The sequence below is a fragment of the Diadema antillarum genome, unplaced genomic scaffold (genome assembly GCF_040938485.1).
Source record: "Diadema antillarum isolate AM-2024a unplaced genomic scaffold, OU_Dant_1.0 seq00000810_RagTag, whole genome shotgun sequence".
NCBI classification, from domain to species: Eukaryota; Metazoa; Echinodermata; class Echinoidea; order Diadematoida; family Diadematidae; genus Diadema; species Diadema antillarum.
In genome coordinates, this window is record NW_027271690.1 from 1,665,661 (window position 1) to 1,682,396 (window position 16,736).

The window sequence follows — 16,736 nt, forward strand, 5'->3', positions numbered from 1 at the left end:
TTTCACAAAAGAGAAACAACACAAAACAAAACAAAATAAAACTGTGATCTAAGTCCTAAGGTGTGAAGAGCAAACTCCAAGACCACCTTTACCATGTCATTCTTACGTTCTTTTTCTTATTACATATTTACAATGAGTGACAATATCAGCACTCACAGCATTAATTCTTTCTTAGAGGAACATTATGTGTTCTCTTTTCTTTCACACTTCGAGTGAACGGTGGTGTGTTGTGACTGTAATTATCAACTCTGGGGGTTTTATTCTTCAAAGTCAAAAGGGTCCGAGTCTTCACCCACGCTATTAACAGAAGTGGAAATCAGAACTGGTCCAGGGACTCGTTGAGGTTCATCTGGCTCTGGCAATTCCATGGGATCTGGACTAAACTCTTGGATCTCTAATTCTTCATTCTTTTTCAAGACAATGTCCGCAGTGGAGGAATCAATGGGAAGTTTGTCCTGAAAACGACATTCAGTCTCATCCTTGGTAAGATTCTTTGGTTGGTTACCTGTACAGGGAAGAACGTTTGAAAGTGGTTCCAGCTGGTTGCCTGTCATTTGTGACAGTGGGAATGCATCAGTATCAGTGGTATAGCTATCTCGGTTGACATCATTTTCCTGTACATTGGATTTCTCCTCACCCATAATACCACTGACCTCTAGGATTTCTCCAGAGTCCACTGACTGACCCTCATTTGACTCTAGAAAATCTTCAGCTTTCTTCTGGTTGAGTGGGATGGACTGTGGGGAGTCCAATGCGACCCTTGGCTCTCCCAACATATGACCATCTTTAGTTTTAACACTGAACTTTGGCTTTGCAGATTTCTTCACTGGTTGTCCAAGGGCTACACTCTTTACAGCATCACCATCAGAATCCATTGGAGTTGGAGTGGCAGAAGAAGAGTGAAGAAGTTCTTCACATGTTGGTACTTCATCTTTGTCTTGAACAATTTCTGTGATGAGTGCTCTCATTTCTTCACGGACCGATGATTCTTCACCTGGTGTACTTTTGCCGTGCTCAGGCAATTTTTGCACTGGAGCAGAAAACGCCTTCTTTCGATTTTGAAAATTTGGTTTCATCTTTCCTTCTCCAGTACCAGCTTGAGGTTTCTTACCATCTTTCTTGCTGGGGTTGCCATCAGAGCTAGTCTTGTGTTCTTTTCGTTCTTTTTCTTCTTTTTTCTTCTTTTTCAGTTCCTTCTTGAGTTTCTTCAATTCTCTTTTCTGCTGGCGTTTCTGTTGAAGGAGTAATACTTCATCATCAACATGACTCTGGTTGTCCTTAGCATCAGGTTTCAGCTTTTTTTCCACTTCTTTCAGGGTCTTCTTCTCAAGCTTTTCTTTCTTCCTTTGATTCTTTCTTTCCTGACGCTCTTTTTCCTTTCTATCCCTTTTTTCTTTCAGTTTTCTTTCTTTCTTCTCTTTCTTCTCTGCGGCTTTTAAAGCCTTCAACTCTTCTTTAGCCTTCTTTATTTCCCTTTTCTTCTGCAGTACTTCTTGTTTCCTCTGCTCTTTTATAGCCTTGGCAGATTCTCTGGAATCCTTGGTCAGCTTTCTTGATGATGAATCACCTCCTGCAGTCTCCTCTTTCTTGGGTCGTCCCCGTTTCTTCTTTCGAGGAGGCAGATCTTTGTCTTCTTTCTGAATGGTCCTCTTTTTCTCTGGCGACTTTCTTAAGTCTGGTGCAAAAATAGGAGAGTTAAAAAGAAGAACAGAGTAATCGAAAAATGACTGTACAGCAAAACACCCGACGGCCAAACCAAGGAATGTGTACATCGATCTCAACTGTCCATAATGCAGAAGAAAGTTTCATTCCTCCTGCATGCATGCATGCACACAATTATACTTTCTTTCCTGTTTCTTACATTTTTCCTTTCACATGCTGTTGGAGAGGATTGGGAGATGAAAAAAAAGTCTGTTACAGAATATGACTATTTATATCTGGATTAAGCTGAAGGGCACAACATCATACAGGTTTTTTTATTATAGGTTTTCCCGGCCAATTTCGCACTTGTGTCAGTCCAATTCCTAATTGCTGCATTCAATTTAGCAAAATTTAGCGTAGATGACATGTTCGGTAGTTCAATTTTATGATCTCTTCATTCAAATTCATTTTGGAGCATTCAAATTACCTTTAGCGTCATTCTAATTAACACTTTTTCAATTGAAATTCGTAAAACCAGCACCATTTCGTTATTCGTTCATTCAATTTAGAATGATATAGTCACGTGATCACGGACATGCCGCACTCGTTCATTCAAATTCATTTTTGGGCATCCAATTTAACATCTTTTGCAGTCAATTTAGCACGCATGTTTATGCTTTGGTTCTTTCTTTATTTTTTTTTTTGTCAACACAGTTACTGTTTTGCAAGCGTCATTACATTTCATATTTTCGTACTTATTTGAAAGATTTTGGCAACAGGTTTTTTTTTTCTTCAATGTGCTTAGTGATTCTTCCAGTCCAAAGATTTAGTGCATCATGTGGCCACAACTTATCTGGCCGTTGAGTGCTTTATTCCGAGTGTGTCGGCCAGTTCTAGGAAGTCAAGGTTATGATCATCAAATGTTTCTATAATTCTTTTTCTGTCTTCTTGAGAAATACGTCTGTATCTAATTTGTGCTGTCATGACTGTAAGAAGATGAAGTTAGTATTGGTACATGTAGGCCTAAAATGACATGTATGAAAGAAAAGGGGCGTTACAGAACAACAAACCCGAGTTATGTATGGTAAAAAGTATGATACTTTTACTGCTTAACAGTGCGTGGATGAAACAAAAAGTCACATAGAAATACGCGTTTAAATGTTATCACCTTTTCAAAAGAGAAATAACATGACGTTAATTTGAATGAACATGTTAGGAATTTGACTGCCCATACGCGAAATTGAATGACTGAAAGACCCCTTTCGGCCAGTGTTGGCGAATTTGAATGACTGAAGAGCACGTGCCAATTTGAATGCTCGTTTTACGAATTCGAATGGCACATGTGCAAATTTCATTGATCGAAATGCTAAATTGAACGACCAACTTGCAATTTTGAATGACAGAATGTGCAGTGACGAGGATTTTCGCTAAATTGAATGAACCTTTTATCAAATGGACTGACAAAAGTGCGAAATTGGCCGGGAAAACCTATATTATTATTTGATGAAAACGGAAGTAACATTGTAATTAAACACTTCACTTCTGGTTCCACAGGAATGAAATGATTAATAGGAGTTTTTCACTACAAAGTTCGGGGGAAAATGATATCGCTACTGATGAAGTAAATGTCTGGCATATTAGCCTTATGGTAGTCACAAGTGCCAAATATAAAATTAAAATCTTCAAACTAAAAAGGTTATCAAATTCACAAGATTTCTGTGTCACTTTGTTTTTAATGCATCATTAACACTGTCTTCCACAAGTTCATCTTAATGGAGTCACATTTTTCAAAATTTCAAGTAAAAAACTGAAGATAACTCACAACTTCAAATCAGTACCTTCAAAAGTAAAGAGATTCTTCAATCCATAAGATTTCTGTGCCAGTTTATTTCGCCAGTTTCTTATATCAGGGGCGGATCCAAGAATTCCGTACAGGGGAGGTGCATTTACAAAAATGCTTCCCCTCCTCGTTTTTTTTTTTCTTTTTTATTTCTTTTGTTTTAAGAAAACATATTGAAAACTTTCGGTCATCTGCGAAGCCGTGCTTCCGCGCGAACGCTACAACACGTAAAATGGGTCAAAAATCGACGCATTTTTCCACAAAATCTGCCATAACTTTTAAACTATTTAAGAAGCAAACTTGGGGCGCCCGGATTCTGAATGTAGACACTTTAGGGATTATTTATGTGTACATATCATTATTGTAACATTTGTAGTCGTGACGCAAATTTGATCAGAAAAGTACCTTATGAGTAGATTTGTCTATGGCGAACAGTCCAAATTTGACGAATTTGAGCATATTTTGCCGTCTTGCAATTCTTCCACACGGGATATCTCGAGAACGGAAAGTCGCATGAACTTGGGGCGCACGGTTTTAGAAAGTAGAGATTCTGCCCATTTTTGTGATATAAGAATCTTGTTCATTGGTTGAGCAGTCCTGACGCAAATAAGCAGTAAAGCTAGACTACCCAGTCACAATTGCTGTCATAGGGAACGTGTACAATCCACACAGAGCTATCACGTGACGAGACTACCAACGAAAATTTGAGCCGTTGACCTTCACTGTCTGCCGTCGTCAGCAGTGTGAATTCCTGTGATTTCAAGCTTTTGTTTCTAGCCAAATATCATTTTCAATGCAATATCAAGATACAGTTGTATGTGAGACATTATCTAGATACGTAGCAGCCTTATGAGCAACATAACTGTTAAGTTTGGGAGCAAAAACAACCAGATATATTTCATATTCCGTCTCATTTTTCGATGATGGCTCTAGTCGGACTGGTGCATTTTCTTCGGAGGTGGTAATAATGTAAGTAGTTGCAACGGTCGCTTGCCACCTGCTGTCTGCAATCGGGTGCTTATATACACGTGTTGTGCACAGGTAATCAACTGAAATAATGTTGTAAAGGAATGATAAGGTCCTAGATTATATCTCAACTGTAGATTTAACCCGATTTCTGCTGCCTACACACAACACACTACGCGTGAAATTATGTGAACATGATGTCCCTCCACGCACGGTGCTGCAGGCCACCCCCATTAACGTGTCGACTAGCCACTCGCCCCACACGCACTCACTTTCTCCAGCGTCTGCTACGTCGGATTTTCTGCGTGAATTAGGGCGAAAGTTTTCAATATGATAAAGAGGGGGTGCGTGCCTGGTGTGCATCCCATCCCCCCCCCCCCCTTGAATCCCTATTGTATTGTTGTCACATTTTGCTTAATTTTAAGTCACAAATTTCAAGACTAAAGAATCCACATCCACATGTTTTATGTACATTTGTTTTTGTAAGAAATAAGTAAAAGTTACTACCATGACGGCATATGTTGCTTGAAATAGACAAAAGATGCAGTTTGCATATTTGCATGTAATAATGCATGCTATCACATGCTATCAAAAAAACTGATAAACTTACCTGGGCTTCAATCCACAAATTTTTTTATGATTTTCGTAAAAGAAATGCTAATGGTAAAGAATTGTTCAATATAGACTAAAGATTAACTTGAACCATGTACCAAGGTTCAAGTAAAATGCAAAACAATGAGAGAATATGTTCATTGTACAATGTTCTTACATGGTTTTAATCAACAAAATGACATCATCATGGCCATGCATTGCCTGGCATTGACACACACAAAAAAAAAAATGTCTAGCACATTTACATTTAGGTACATTGGTGGCATGTGCTCAATATCAAAGTCAATCATTTTAGAATGATGAAGTAATTTGAAAGACAAAATTTGCAACAGTGACAGGCAGACCATGCATGTAATTATTCTTATATACTCAAACTCAAGAAATCCTAACCCCCATTGAATGTTTCCATACCTGCTTGCATTTCTTCCAGAAGTTTGCCCTTGACTTCATCCTCAGCTTCGGTGACAAAGTCCTGTACAGCCCCAAGCATTGCCTCAGCTTCATCTAGTATTTCCTCCATCTCAGTGTGACTCAGCATGGATTCTTCTTGCAGCTCTTTCTTGGTGACAGGGCCATGTTCCTTTGGCCTTTGAACTTTCACCTTCCTTGGTCCTGTGCAAGAAAGATGCAATCATTATGCCAAGCAAAATTAACATGAAGGCAAACCTTCCAATAAAGTAATGCTGAAAAAAACAAAAGTTGCAATTTTTTAATATAATTACGAATAGATTGTCTCTTTCTACATGTGTTCTTCCAGCATGGGTATTCTCCATAGTGTCTGTTACGTGACAGCTTTTTACAACACACATCACATTCTGCACTTCTTCACAATCGCAAAATACAAAAAGTCTTCTTTTTTTCCCCCAATACCTCATCCATACTGAGATTGTGACCCCACTCACTGATATCAGAGGTACAGTACCATGTTGGTGAGGTAATCCTTTCTGCACTTATATTCCTGGTTACCAAGATGCAGGTTAATTACACTTGGTGTACATTGATATGTCAAAAAAATGATAATAATAATCACAAATGTTTGTTACTGTCCAGTACAGAAAATACTCCAGACCAACATTAATTCAGTTACAATGTATAAAATTGATTTAATTTAAAAAGTTGCACATCTTAGGCTAATTCTTTTTACACCTAAAATCCACAATGATGATGGCACTGTCACTATATAAAATAAAACTAACAACTAAATTTCTCAAAAATATCCATTCTGCAAATCATTTCACATTTACTACATGCAGGAACAGACAGGAGACAGAGGTGCATGAACATGCATTTTATGCTGGCTACTCATATTGTTTTAGTTGCCATACCTCATAATAAGAACAAAGCCAACATGAAAAATTACCCTGCTCTTGGGTATCATCACTGGTGTCATACTCGCCCCAATGGCCTCTGAAAGTGGCTCCAAATCCAAAGTTCTTGATTCTCTCCTACACAGAAGTTCAAAGAAAATCACATGAGATAGCTGGATACCCTGCTTCAGCTGAGTGGAATAGAGGTTATGCTATTGTTTTAATGTATCACTTCAAGAATCATAAGCAACGACCAAAGAGTGATAAGACTGCTGCACTCAATTGAGGTGACTCCAAGTTTCACACACTCTGCAAAGGTACATTTATGACAGTCTTTCATGAAAATTTTGATGAAGTTCATTGACCTTGAACACGAACCAAGGATTGACCTTTAAACCCATCTGCTCAAAGGAAACTTTCCAATTTACATATATCCATAACACCAAATGTGAAAACATATATGGATAAAAACCTACTGGACTTTGTGACAGAAATTGACATCGTAGCTTCACAATTTTGGTGCGACCTTGGTCCTTCATCTTTGATTTTTCACTCCTGTCAGTCCAAGCAACTGAATTTTCATCTAATCCCAGCCCTATAAAACAACTCATATCCCTAGCTAAGGTTATGCCTTGATAATGATTTGTGTGCTTGTTTTTTTTTTTTAACCAAAGCGTATGCAGCTGGTTGACCTTTGACCTGGCCTTCAACCTGTTATCATTGTCATTCCTGTGAATGATAGTTGATTAATTTGCATCAAATATTGTCCAGTCACTTAACTACATTCCAAGCTAAACTTATGCCTTGGGATAACAGCTTTTCATTGCCAAAGGTACAGAGACCCTAACCGCTGACCTTTCACAACTTTTTTTTCTTGAAATAGTCATGCATTTACTTGAGTAGTCCCTAAAATAATAATGTACTGGAATATGTTCTAGTGTATCATTGAGAACACTTGCTATTCTTGATTCTTGGCTAGGACATACAGGAAAATGGTCAAAACAGGGCAATATCATGGTATTACCATTTCAAAGGCACAGTGTTTTTATAGTTAGACTGGATGTCTATTTTAGCACACATCTGCATAAACCTTGTTTAGAATTTATCATTTTTATTTTCTTTATCACAAAATTCCACATACTGCCCTGAGCCAAGCCCAGCCACCCTTGGAAAAAAGAATATTGTTATTCACATTAATTTTTAATCTGATTCAATTACTTATTCTGCATCTCTGGATATGTAATGTGTGTAACAACAATAACAATATTTGGTTCAAATCATTATTAAGTCCAGTGGGACCAGCAGGCTTACACTAATGCATTAAGTTACTGGAATCATGACAATGAAAACTTTGTTACATGAAATCATTGACCTTCACCTGTAAGCTGCCAACTGTAACTGTAAGCTGCCAATTAATATGTTTGAATAGATTACTGGAGAAAAACCCATTGCAAAATTTTGTACAGTTGATCTCATTTGGTGAGTCATTACAAATCTAAAACATTGATTTCTCAACATTTGTAGAATTCAGCAGGTATATCACGATGTCATGGCTTAACTGGAGGATTAATCTCATATCTCTCACCAGCTTTTTCTTTTGTGTGTGTGGGAGAGCATAGTAAATTAGACATCTATAGGTGACAGTTAGTGCCATAAAGTGACATTTCCCAAAGTTTCATCACAGAAAATACAGCAGTGCAGCTTTAAGCCACGGTCTATTTGTTTCTAACTATACCATCAATTATCAGTTTGATTTTGCACTATGTTTAGTCTCATAATTATTACCTTTATTGGCATTTTCAGAGCCTCATCTGCCACTGCTTTAGCTTCCAATATCTTCTGAGAGTAGTTGTGGCCTTTGATTGTCATCTGCACATGAAGGAAGGCATTCAAAAAGAAGACTTATTAAAGGAAACAGGAGCATCGTATACAACTGGCACACAATTTTGGAACCGATCATGATCCGTCAAGGGTATCAAGCCATATCGTCAGCTTTGTTTCATGACAAACAGCTATAGGGGATCCTGGACTTGGAATACTAGTAGGTGTTAAGGCTTTGAGAGTTATCAAGGCATTGAGTGTTACCAAGTCTATAAAACTGTGGAGACTGGTTTCACTTCCATTGTTGATAAACATTTTGCAACAAATTTCAAGTGGCACGAAGGACAGTGTTGCCATATCACTTTCTAGAGCAGATCAAAGCCCTCCATGCTAATTTCCTGTTGCAAGAATGTACAGATTACTAACCCTACATTTCACATTCTTCTGAAATTGAAAGTAGAAAATTTGAAACTCGGTACTCTAAGAGGGTGGAGTCAACTCTGTCATTTCAATCACCTTGAAGATTGAATCAGTTGTGGAAATCTTTAGATGGAGTTGGTAGGCACACACTTGAATACCACATTGGCCATGCCCATGGATTCAGGGGCTGCCCCCCCCCCCCCCCCCCCCATTATGGATTCATGGATTAATCTTTAGGAAGACATTGTATACTAATAACTACTTTAATACGGAGGCACATGTCGTCGCGGAGATGACTTATGTGTCTTCTTAATATTTTCAACTACTGTTAGTATATAATGTTCCATTCAATTGCTTGCTTCTCTGCTGATGTCCCTTATTTACACAATGTCTCCCTAAAACTGGATCCAGAGTTACATATATTACATGTTTATAGATCATATACTTCAGGCAAAAACAAAAACAAAACCAAACAAACTAAAAATGAAGAAAATGTCCGCATGTAGTGAAAGGATGAGCAAAGTGAGGAAAAACAGTTATTGTAGAGCACATAACCATAAAATAAGTAGATTATGTAAAGCAGCAGTTTTGTTTCCACTTGATAAATTGGTATCATAAACATCATTTACAAAGATTGTTAAGATTCGGTTTCCATCTAATGCATCATCGCATAAAGGCGATTTTCATAGTTTCACATCAGACAGTACATAAACCTAATTTCACATCATGCAGTACCTAAACAGACAGGTCCACATTTAGATTTGTGGAATCAATTGTAGTCCTTGAGCAAAGAAACCAACTCTGAAAAGCCCACAACAAATCACATTGAACAAGGATAATGGCATAGTAGTTTAACCATGAGAATGCATGAGTGGGGGCTCACTATAAGAATGCATGAGCAGTCAGAAATGTACCAATGTAATTCTATTACAATAACACTTGCTAAACATGGTCACTTGTGTAGAATTTATGCATGATTTCTTCTGTTGTTGTGATTCTTTGAGCCCCCACTCATGAATTCTTAAGGTGAAGCATCATTGTCCATTGATAGTTTTTGAAAACCTTCTCATTTAAATCCTCATCCCTATTAAAATGAATTCTTAACCTTTGTACCCAGTATACCCTATTTAAAGTCTGGATATCAGCTGGAATTCTCCTTTAAATTACACTTGAGCTTTAGCTACTTTGGCCATATCTACCTTCTAAAGATACTTATCTGAACTATATTGATGTACATTGTATATACAGAATTGGCTTATTGTGGTCTTTCCCTCAAAATTCAATAAATTTTTGCCAGATGCTTGATCTGCGTGAAATTACATTTTAGATATGCCTACATGGGACTACAGTACTCTCCGCATAATCGGGTAGGCTCGGGCAGAGCGTTTCTTACCCGATTAACAGAAGAACACGTTTCATTCACAATTGACACACACAATGTGTATGTACATGCATTTTACACTGCACCAAACACCTACACTGTATGGTTGTGGTAACAAGCGTGTTTGCACGGCACATTAAATACACACCTTCCAATAACACTTGTTCAGTCACGAGCAATAATTTACGGTCTTTTATGGACAAATACGTCTTCAGAAAACTTTGTCGTTTGACTATGGACTCCTCGCTAACACGCAGGGGTTTTCCGAGATGAACACATCTTTTTGCGTGCACTATATAGTCACGTAGAACGTCGGGTTACTTTTCGAGAAGTTAATGGGGGATAGTAGAATTATGAAGATGGTGCATGGCCTGACTTTCGTTGCAAACTTCAAGAGAGGAGCGCAAGTGTGTTCAACTTCTGTCTGTCTATGCAGTTGTGAGTGCCAGCTACATCTGTAATGTTGTTTACGTGTGGCAAGTCGGTATACTGTAGGCCTACTGGTGCACGTGTTTTCATGTTTAATCACTCTCCAAATGATCGGTCTTGTTTGCAAATTAAGTAGAGAATGCGATTAGCAGTGGAAAGTTTGACATTCAGGATTTCTTAAAGTGTTATATCTGCGATAAAATATGGGTAAAAATTAGATAAGAAGAAAATTATTTACCCATTTATGCGGAGAGGCAACCCGATTATCAGGTAATCTTAATGTGCATTGGAACTGATTTTGAAATTACTACCCATTTAAACGGAGTACCCGTTTAAGCGATACCCGATTACGCGGAGAGTACTAGTTCTATACAAGCTTGTACAGCCATTGAAGCCCTATCATTCTTCTGTGACGATACTTATAATTTAACTAAATTGCAGTGTAAAATGTCATGCTGTTTCAGAATTACCAAAGGAACACATGAAAATAACTGGAAAGCAGGAATTGGCAGACAGTGACTAATAACAGTGTGAGTAGCATCATTTAGGGAAGAAGGTGCAAATCTGAATTCATTCATACCCATTTTCTAACATCACCACTTCTTACAAAATTATCCCTCTTCTCCTCTTTATCGTTCTCTTTCTCTCTCGATATAGAAATATTAGCATCATGTATATTATCTAGATGTATATATATATATATACTATGCATTGCGATATTCTCTTTCTTTCATCTGTAAGATTAATATATGATATGTTGTTCTCACTGTCAGCATCAAAATATCTTGGTAATGTTCCAAGGGCTGCACTCTGATTCTTTCCTGTGAAAGGAAATGGGCCATTGTTTATTTGTCGATTGCCCTTTGAGACATGAATGAGGAACCAGAAAAAAAAAAACCAACAACAACACCAACTGAGAACTCGCATATCCTGTAGTCACACGACGAGAAAACCATAATGCTGCTTGTGAATATAGCAGTTGCCTTACAACCCGGAAAGCATTTGTGCATTTCTTGCAGTACTAACAACTTTCATCTACTGCTGCACCCAATTATTATTCTTCAAAAGGTAAGTGTAAAGACTTCATTGTAATTGGTTCCATACATGATATAGTGTAATGTTACCATACTAGAAAAGAAAAGAGATTTATTTTTCTGGTATCACATTGCAATTTGGGATGCATTTTCTTATTCCACTGCTACACAAACTATATTTCATGTAGTATCTTTTTTTTTCCATGGAAGTGTACAGGATACCATTTGAAATACATGTATTATTCATCATCTGATATTGCTCATCAAATTTGAATAGGAAAATTATTCCCTGTGGTATACCACAATAATGTAGGCGTTACAGTTGGTGTCATCATTTTCATGGGTTGGATCCCACAAAGCAGAGGTCAAGCAATAAGAGTTTTGCTGTCTTGAGTCCTGCAAAAATATGCCATCCTTCCCGCAGGGATGAGTGCTGTTGTTTTCATTTTGAACTTTGATGTAGAGGGTACAGGAAAGTAATACTAGTAATTCAGAGCACACAGGGTAAGTGTAGCCTTCAAAACGAAAGTCCTAAGATTTCATAACTGGTCAAGACAGGTTAGGTGAGAACCGCAGGATATGAAGGAAGGAAATATGAAGGAAGGAGATGTGAGAGTGCATATATTCACAGTACTGTAGGATTTTTGAATTTAGCTCTTGGCCTACTTGCTAGAACACCATGTTCTGTGTTAATGCTAAAGGTAGGAGTACTGGTAGTTTTCTCTCTTTTTCTTTTGTCATAAAAGCTGTAAAAATCACCTTGGTATCAGAAATTAACTCAAAGGGAAGTTGTTCAATATCTAAATTTGTTTTTGCAGCATTTATACATGCTATAGAATGAAGTACAGGACTGGCTTTAACATCCATGGGTAAAGTGAAGTAATGGTGGCTTTGTGTTGTAATGGAAGGCAGATTGCCTGTCTTTTCTCCACAATGGTTTATCTGCAAATTGTAATTATTATAAAATCAAAGACTTTATCATGAACTTTGAATGAGTTCTTCCATTCCATGTGCATATCTTTTGCTACGATGTGAAACAAGTTGGAGAAGTAATATATATTCTGTGAGTTTGTTTTGCTAGCTGAGAGCTTTGCATCAATTTAAAGCAAAATTTACTCTTACCTAAATAAACAAATTAAAAAAAATCCTTGCCATGTGTACCTGCAGATCGAGCATAAGTCATGTTCTTCTATGTGTGTCTCTATGTCATTTGCAGGACAGTAACACAAGTCAGAAGACCAGCACAGCATTCCCCTCACAGGAACTGTTTGGTTTTGCCATCTTGTTTGAATTGTTTGTTTTTCACTCTAATGCACCCTAGTGGATGCACCAACATACAGAAATCATGGCATTCTGGATTACTTCATCAACTACATTTTTTTTAGTGATCACTATCCTAACTCTGACATCTACAAATATCAAGACAAGTAGAAGCACAAGACTGCCCATCCTACAAAATCAGAAGTGTCAACTACAGCGAACTGCTACTGGGATGACAGCTGACTGCAGGTTCCTTGGTCTCACTAAAATCCCTAAGGATCTCCCAGTCGATGTCACAGAACTTGACGTTGGCTACAATGACATAACAGCCCTCTACAATGACTCCTTCTCTGGGTTTCCTGCACTGACAACTTTGCGAGCCAGTTTCAATGATATGGTTCACATCGAGGTAGCTGCTTTCTACACTATGCCAGATCTACAGGAATTAGTACTCAACCATAATGCTCTACAAGACCTGGCTGACAACTTGTTTCTTTGCGCTCCGAAACTGAAAATATTAGATATATCTTACAATTCGATTTTTTCTTTTCCAAACAAAGCTCTTCATCCACTAAAGCACTTGACAATACTTCAGATCGGACACAACTATATTAACACATTAGATATCACTGGTATCAAAAGTTCTAAATTGTCTTTGTTAGATCTATCCGAAAATAACATATCTGTAATTGAGCAAGACGATTTCTATCCACTTAAAGATATGAGCATAGCCCAGTTCATGCTGAAAGGCAACAAAATCAAAGTCTTACAAGATCAGGTGTTCATGTACCTCAACAATGTAACACATATTGATCTTGCCGCTAATATAATTGAAGAATTTAGCGTGATGCCTTTTCTTGGAATGGTTAATCTTCAAACTCTCTCTATTACATTTAACAACATATCAACTATCAAACCTTTACCCAGCCAATTTACAACCATTATGTATAGACTGGGTATTGTTCAGCTACACTTAGAAGGAAATGGAATCAGAACCATTCCATCATATGCATTCAATGGCCTAGATAAACTTCAGACACTTGATTTACACCAAAGCAGAGTGGTTGATATTCTTGATCACGCTTTTGCTGGTCTTGGTTCCTTGAAGAAACTTTTCTTAGACAATAATTTGATTGAAAATTGTCCTTTGGAAAGTTTCAGGATATTACCTAGTCTCCAGACTCTCCAATTAACCAACAATAGACTGACAAGTGTATCACAATTTAGCGGGATCAAAACTTTAAAAACCTTGCAGCTTCGCTTTAACAAGATTGAGAAACTTGATTTGGATACTTGGGATTTATCTTCCCTGGAGTCTCTGGACCTTTCAAACAATAAGCTGCCAAGATTGGAAAGAAATTCCTTTGAAGGTTTACAGAAACTAAACAGTCTCAGTCTCTCCCAGAACCCAATCACAATAATCATGAACAATGCATTGCATGGGGTAGACAACCTTCAAAGCCTGGACCTATCAAACCTTGGCCCACTTGGTTCATTTTCAACTCCTTTTGCACAACTAGGACAACTCAAGAATCTAAACCTGGCAGGCACCACTTTGAATGCCGACAGCCAAACATTTACAGGCCTCAAATCCTTGCAAGAACTTTCTCTAAAAACAGCATCACTGACCAAAAATGACATATGGGATCCTAAGAAGAATACTTCTGCTTTCTCTATGCTATTGAAACTGAAGACTCTCTTACTGAGTGGCAATGTCCTAGATGACATGCATTCTAAAACTTTTGCAAATATGACTGCTCTGACAAAATTGACACTTGATAACTGTGATATTACATACCTACATCCAGATATATTTAGCAATCTCACCTCACTGCAATATCTCTTTCTCCATGACAATAAGATAAAGACACTGGACCCTCATCATTTCATAAACCTGATCTCCCTTATTGGTATTAAATTACAACACAATGAAATCACACAAATTGATACAAATCTTTTATCCAACAAGAAAAGATTATCCTATGTATATATAGCAAATAATGTTCTTTCGGTAGTAGCAGAGGGCACAGCTCTACCAAAATACTTTTTAGACATTTCTGGCAATCCACTTTCTTGTGTTTGCCAGCTGCAGTGGTTTAGAAGGTGGATAGATAAGAGCAATGTAACACTGATGAGACCTAATCAGACTGTATGTTCCAAAACATCCCTTGATGGTCTGCAAGGAAAGCTGTTGTTAAGTTTTGACCCCAAATACAAGTGTGGCCCAGATGTCATACTGTACATAAGCATTGTGTTCATTATTTTGGGCCTCCTTCTAGGTGTAATAATGTCCTACAATAAACGATGGTGGCTCCAGTACAAACTGTTTCATCTTAAATTACTTCTTATTGGTTATGAGGAGGTTGAAGATGCTAGGAAACACACTGACTATCGCTATGATATAAACATAATTTTTTATGATGATGACCTAGAGTGGGTAGAGCAAGTTTTGATGCCTGGCATAGAGGAAAAGTTGCCTGATTTGAATAGATTTGTTTGTGGTGACGATGACCTACCACTTGGAATGTACTACATGGATGCTGTTATTTATGTCATTGAAAACAGTTATAAGACAATAGTTGTTGTGAGTGAAGCAGCAGTTACCAATCACAATTTTATTACCAAATTGAGACATGTTGTGGATAACATGAATGAAGAGGAGGTGGAAAAAGCTATTCTAGTATTTGTGAGAGATCTTCCTGCTGACAATTTACCTTACTTGGTTCGACTCTTTCTCAGTGAAAACAAACCATACATACTGTGGAATGAAGACATGTATGGGCAACTATTATTTTGGGATAAGTTAGTGAAAAATATCAGCATCAACAGAAGAATGAATGATCTTATGCCCATCTAATACATGTATGTTATTGCTTCATATTATGATACTTCATGCAAATGACATTCTTGAAAACTTCATTTGCATATCAACATTGGCAGAATATAAACTCCATGTCTGCAAGAGAGCCATTGAAGTATGTGTCAATATCTAGCCTATATAGACATTTAACCTATTGCTCTTGTGGTAAGATACCTGACCCTCATTTGAATAAGTGGTGAAGAGAGACAAACTTGGGGTCAGAAGAATTGATCCCAGTACCAAGTATAAGCTACCTGCCACAAAAGACAATGAGCCATTATATGAAATGGTAACAAAGAGATGAGAAATTGCAGACCGGGCCCTGCTTGCATGGCAAGATGGTTGTATTCAATTTATGTGGATTATGAAATTTGATATGTCTTGTCACAATCTACCTGTGTACAGAGTTTTTGGAGCCATTTAATTTAAGTGGAAGGGGTAGTCCAACCTGAAAATAAGAACATATGTGAGTAGAAGCCAAAAGTAGAGGAACAGGTTAAGTACATTCCAATCAGAACTGAAAAACTTATGACTTCTTGATGTTGTGATCAATCTAGCAAAAACTGCCAACTTGTGATGAAGAATGTGAACTCATTTTTCATTTGCCCTGTGCAGAAATTCCGTAAGATCTTTCTCTTTTCTTTTCTTTTTCATTATTGATGATGGAATAAAAGAGTCATATTTTTTGCATGTGGGGATTCTATAGAATAAATTTACAATGATTTATTGATGGTGCATACTACAATACTACAATTAGAAATTGACATGATGTGAAAAATGAAAATCCTTATTTTATAGTAAAGATCAAATGGGGTGTGAGCTCGCATGTGACATCATGGAATTGGCGATTCATGTTTGACTGCTCACAACGCCAAAAATATCATAACTTCCACAATATTTATCAAAATTTGCTCAAACTCTCACTGTCTTGTTGTTCTAGGTTTTTTTACTTTTCAGAAGGCATAGACTAATTTTCTGTGTGGAATTCCCTTTTTGATAAGATAAAAGAATGTCTAGAATATGTTGTACTTTCTTTCTTTATTCAGCAAAATGAGTACAATTGTAACGTTGATGTCACTAAAAAGACTCAGAATATGATTAAACGCAGAGTTGTGAGTGCATCTGGTAATGTATACACAGAGGATAGTCTGCTTGTGAACATTGG

The 16,736-nt window shown here is 37.4% G+C and overlaps 1 protein-coding gene across 1 annotated transcript; it reads left to right on the forward strand.

The window, feature by feature from the left end:
- The first annotated feature begins 13,531 nt into the window (after nucleotides 1-13,531).
- LOC139739658 (uncharacterized) lies at nucleotides 13,532-16,085 on the forward strand. The gene has a single exon (XM_071650269.1). The coding sequence runs from the start codon at nucleotides 13,559-13,561 to the stop codon at nucleotides 15,566-15,568; it is 2,010 nt and encodes a 669-aa protein (XP_071506370.1). The 5' UTR covers nucleotides 13,532-13,558; the 3' UTR covers nucleotides 15,569-16,085.
- The last annotated feature ends 651 nt before the right edge of the window (nucleotides 16,086-16,736 follow it).

Bases quoted from the DNA above. Each gene is read 5' to 3' on its own strand.
- LOC139739658 (XM_071650269.1), top strand. From the start codon at position 13,559: ATGCCTTTTCTTGGAATGGTTAATCTTCAAACTCTCTCTATTACATTT.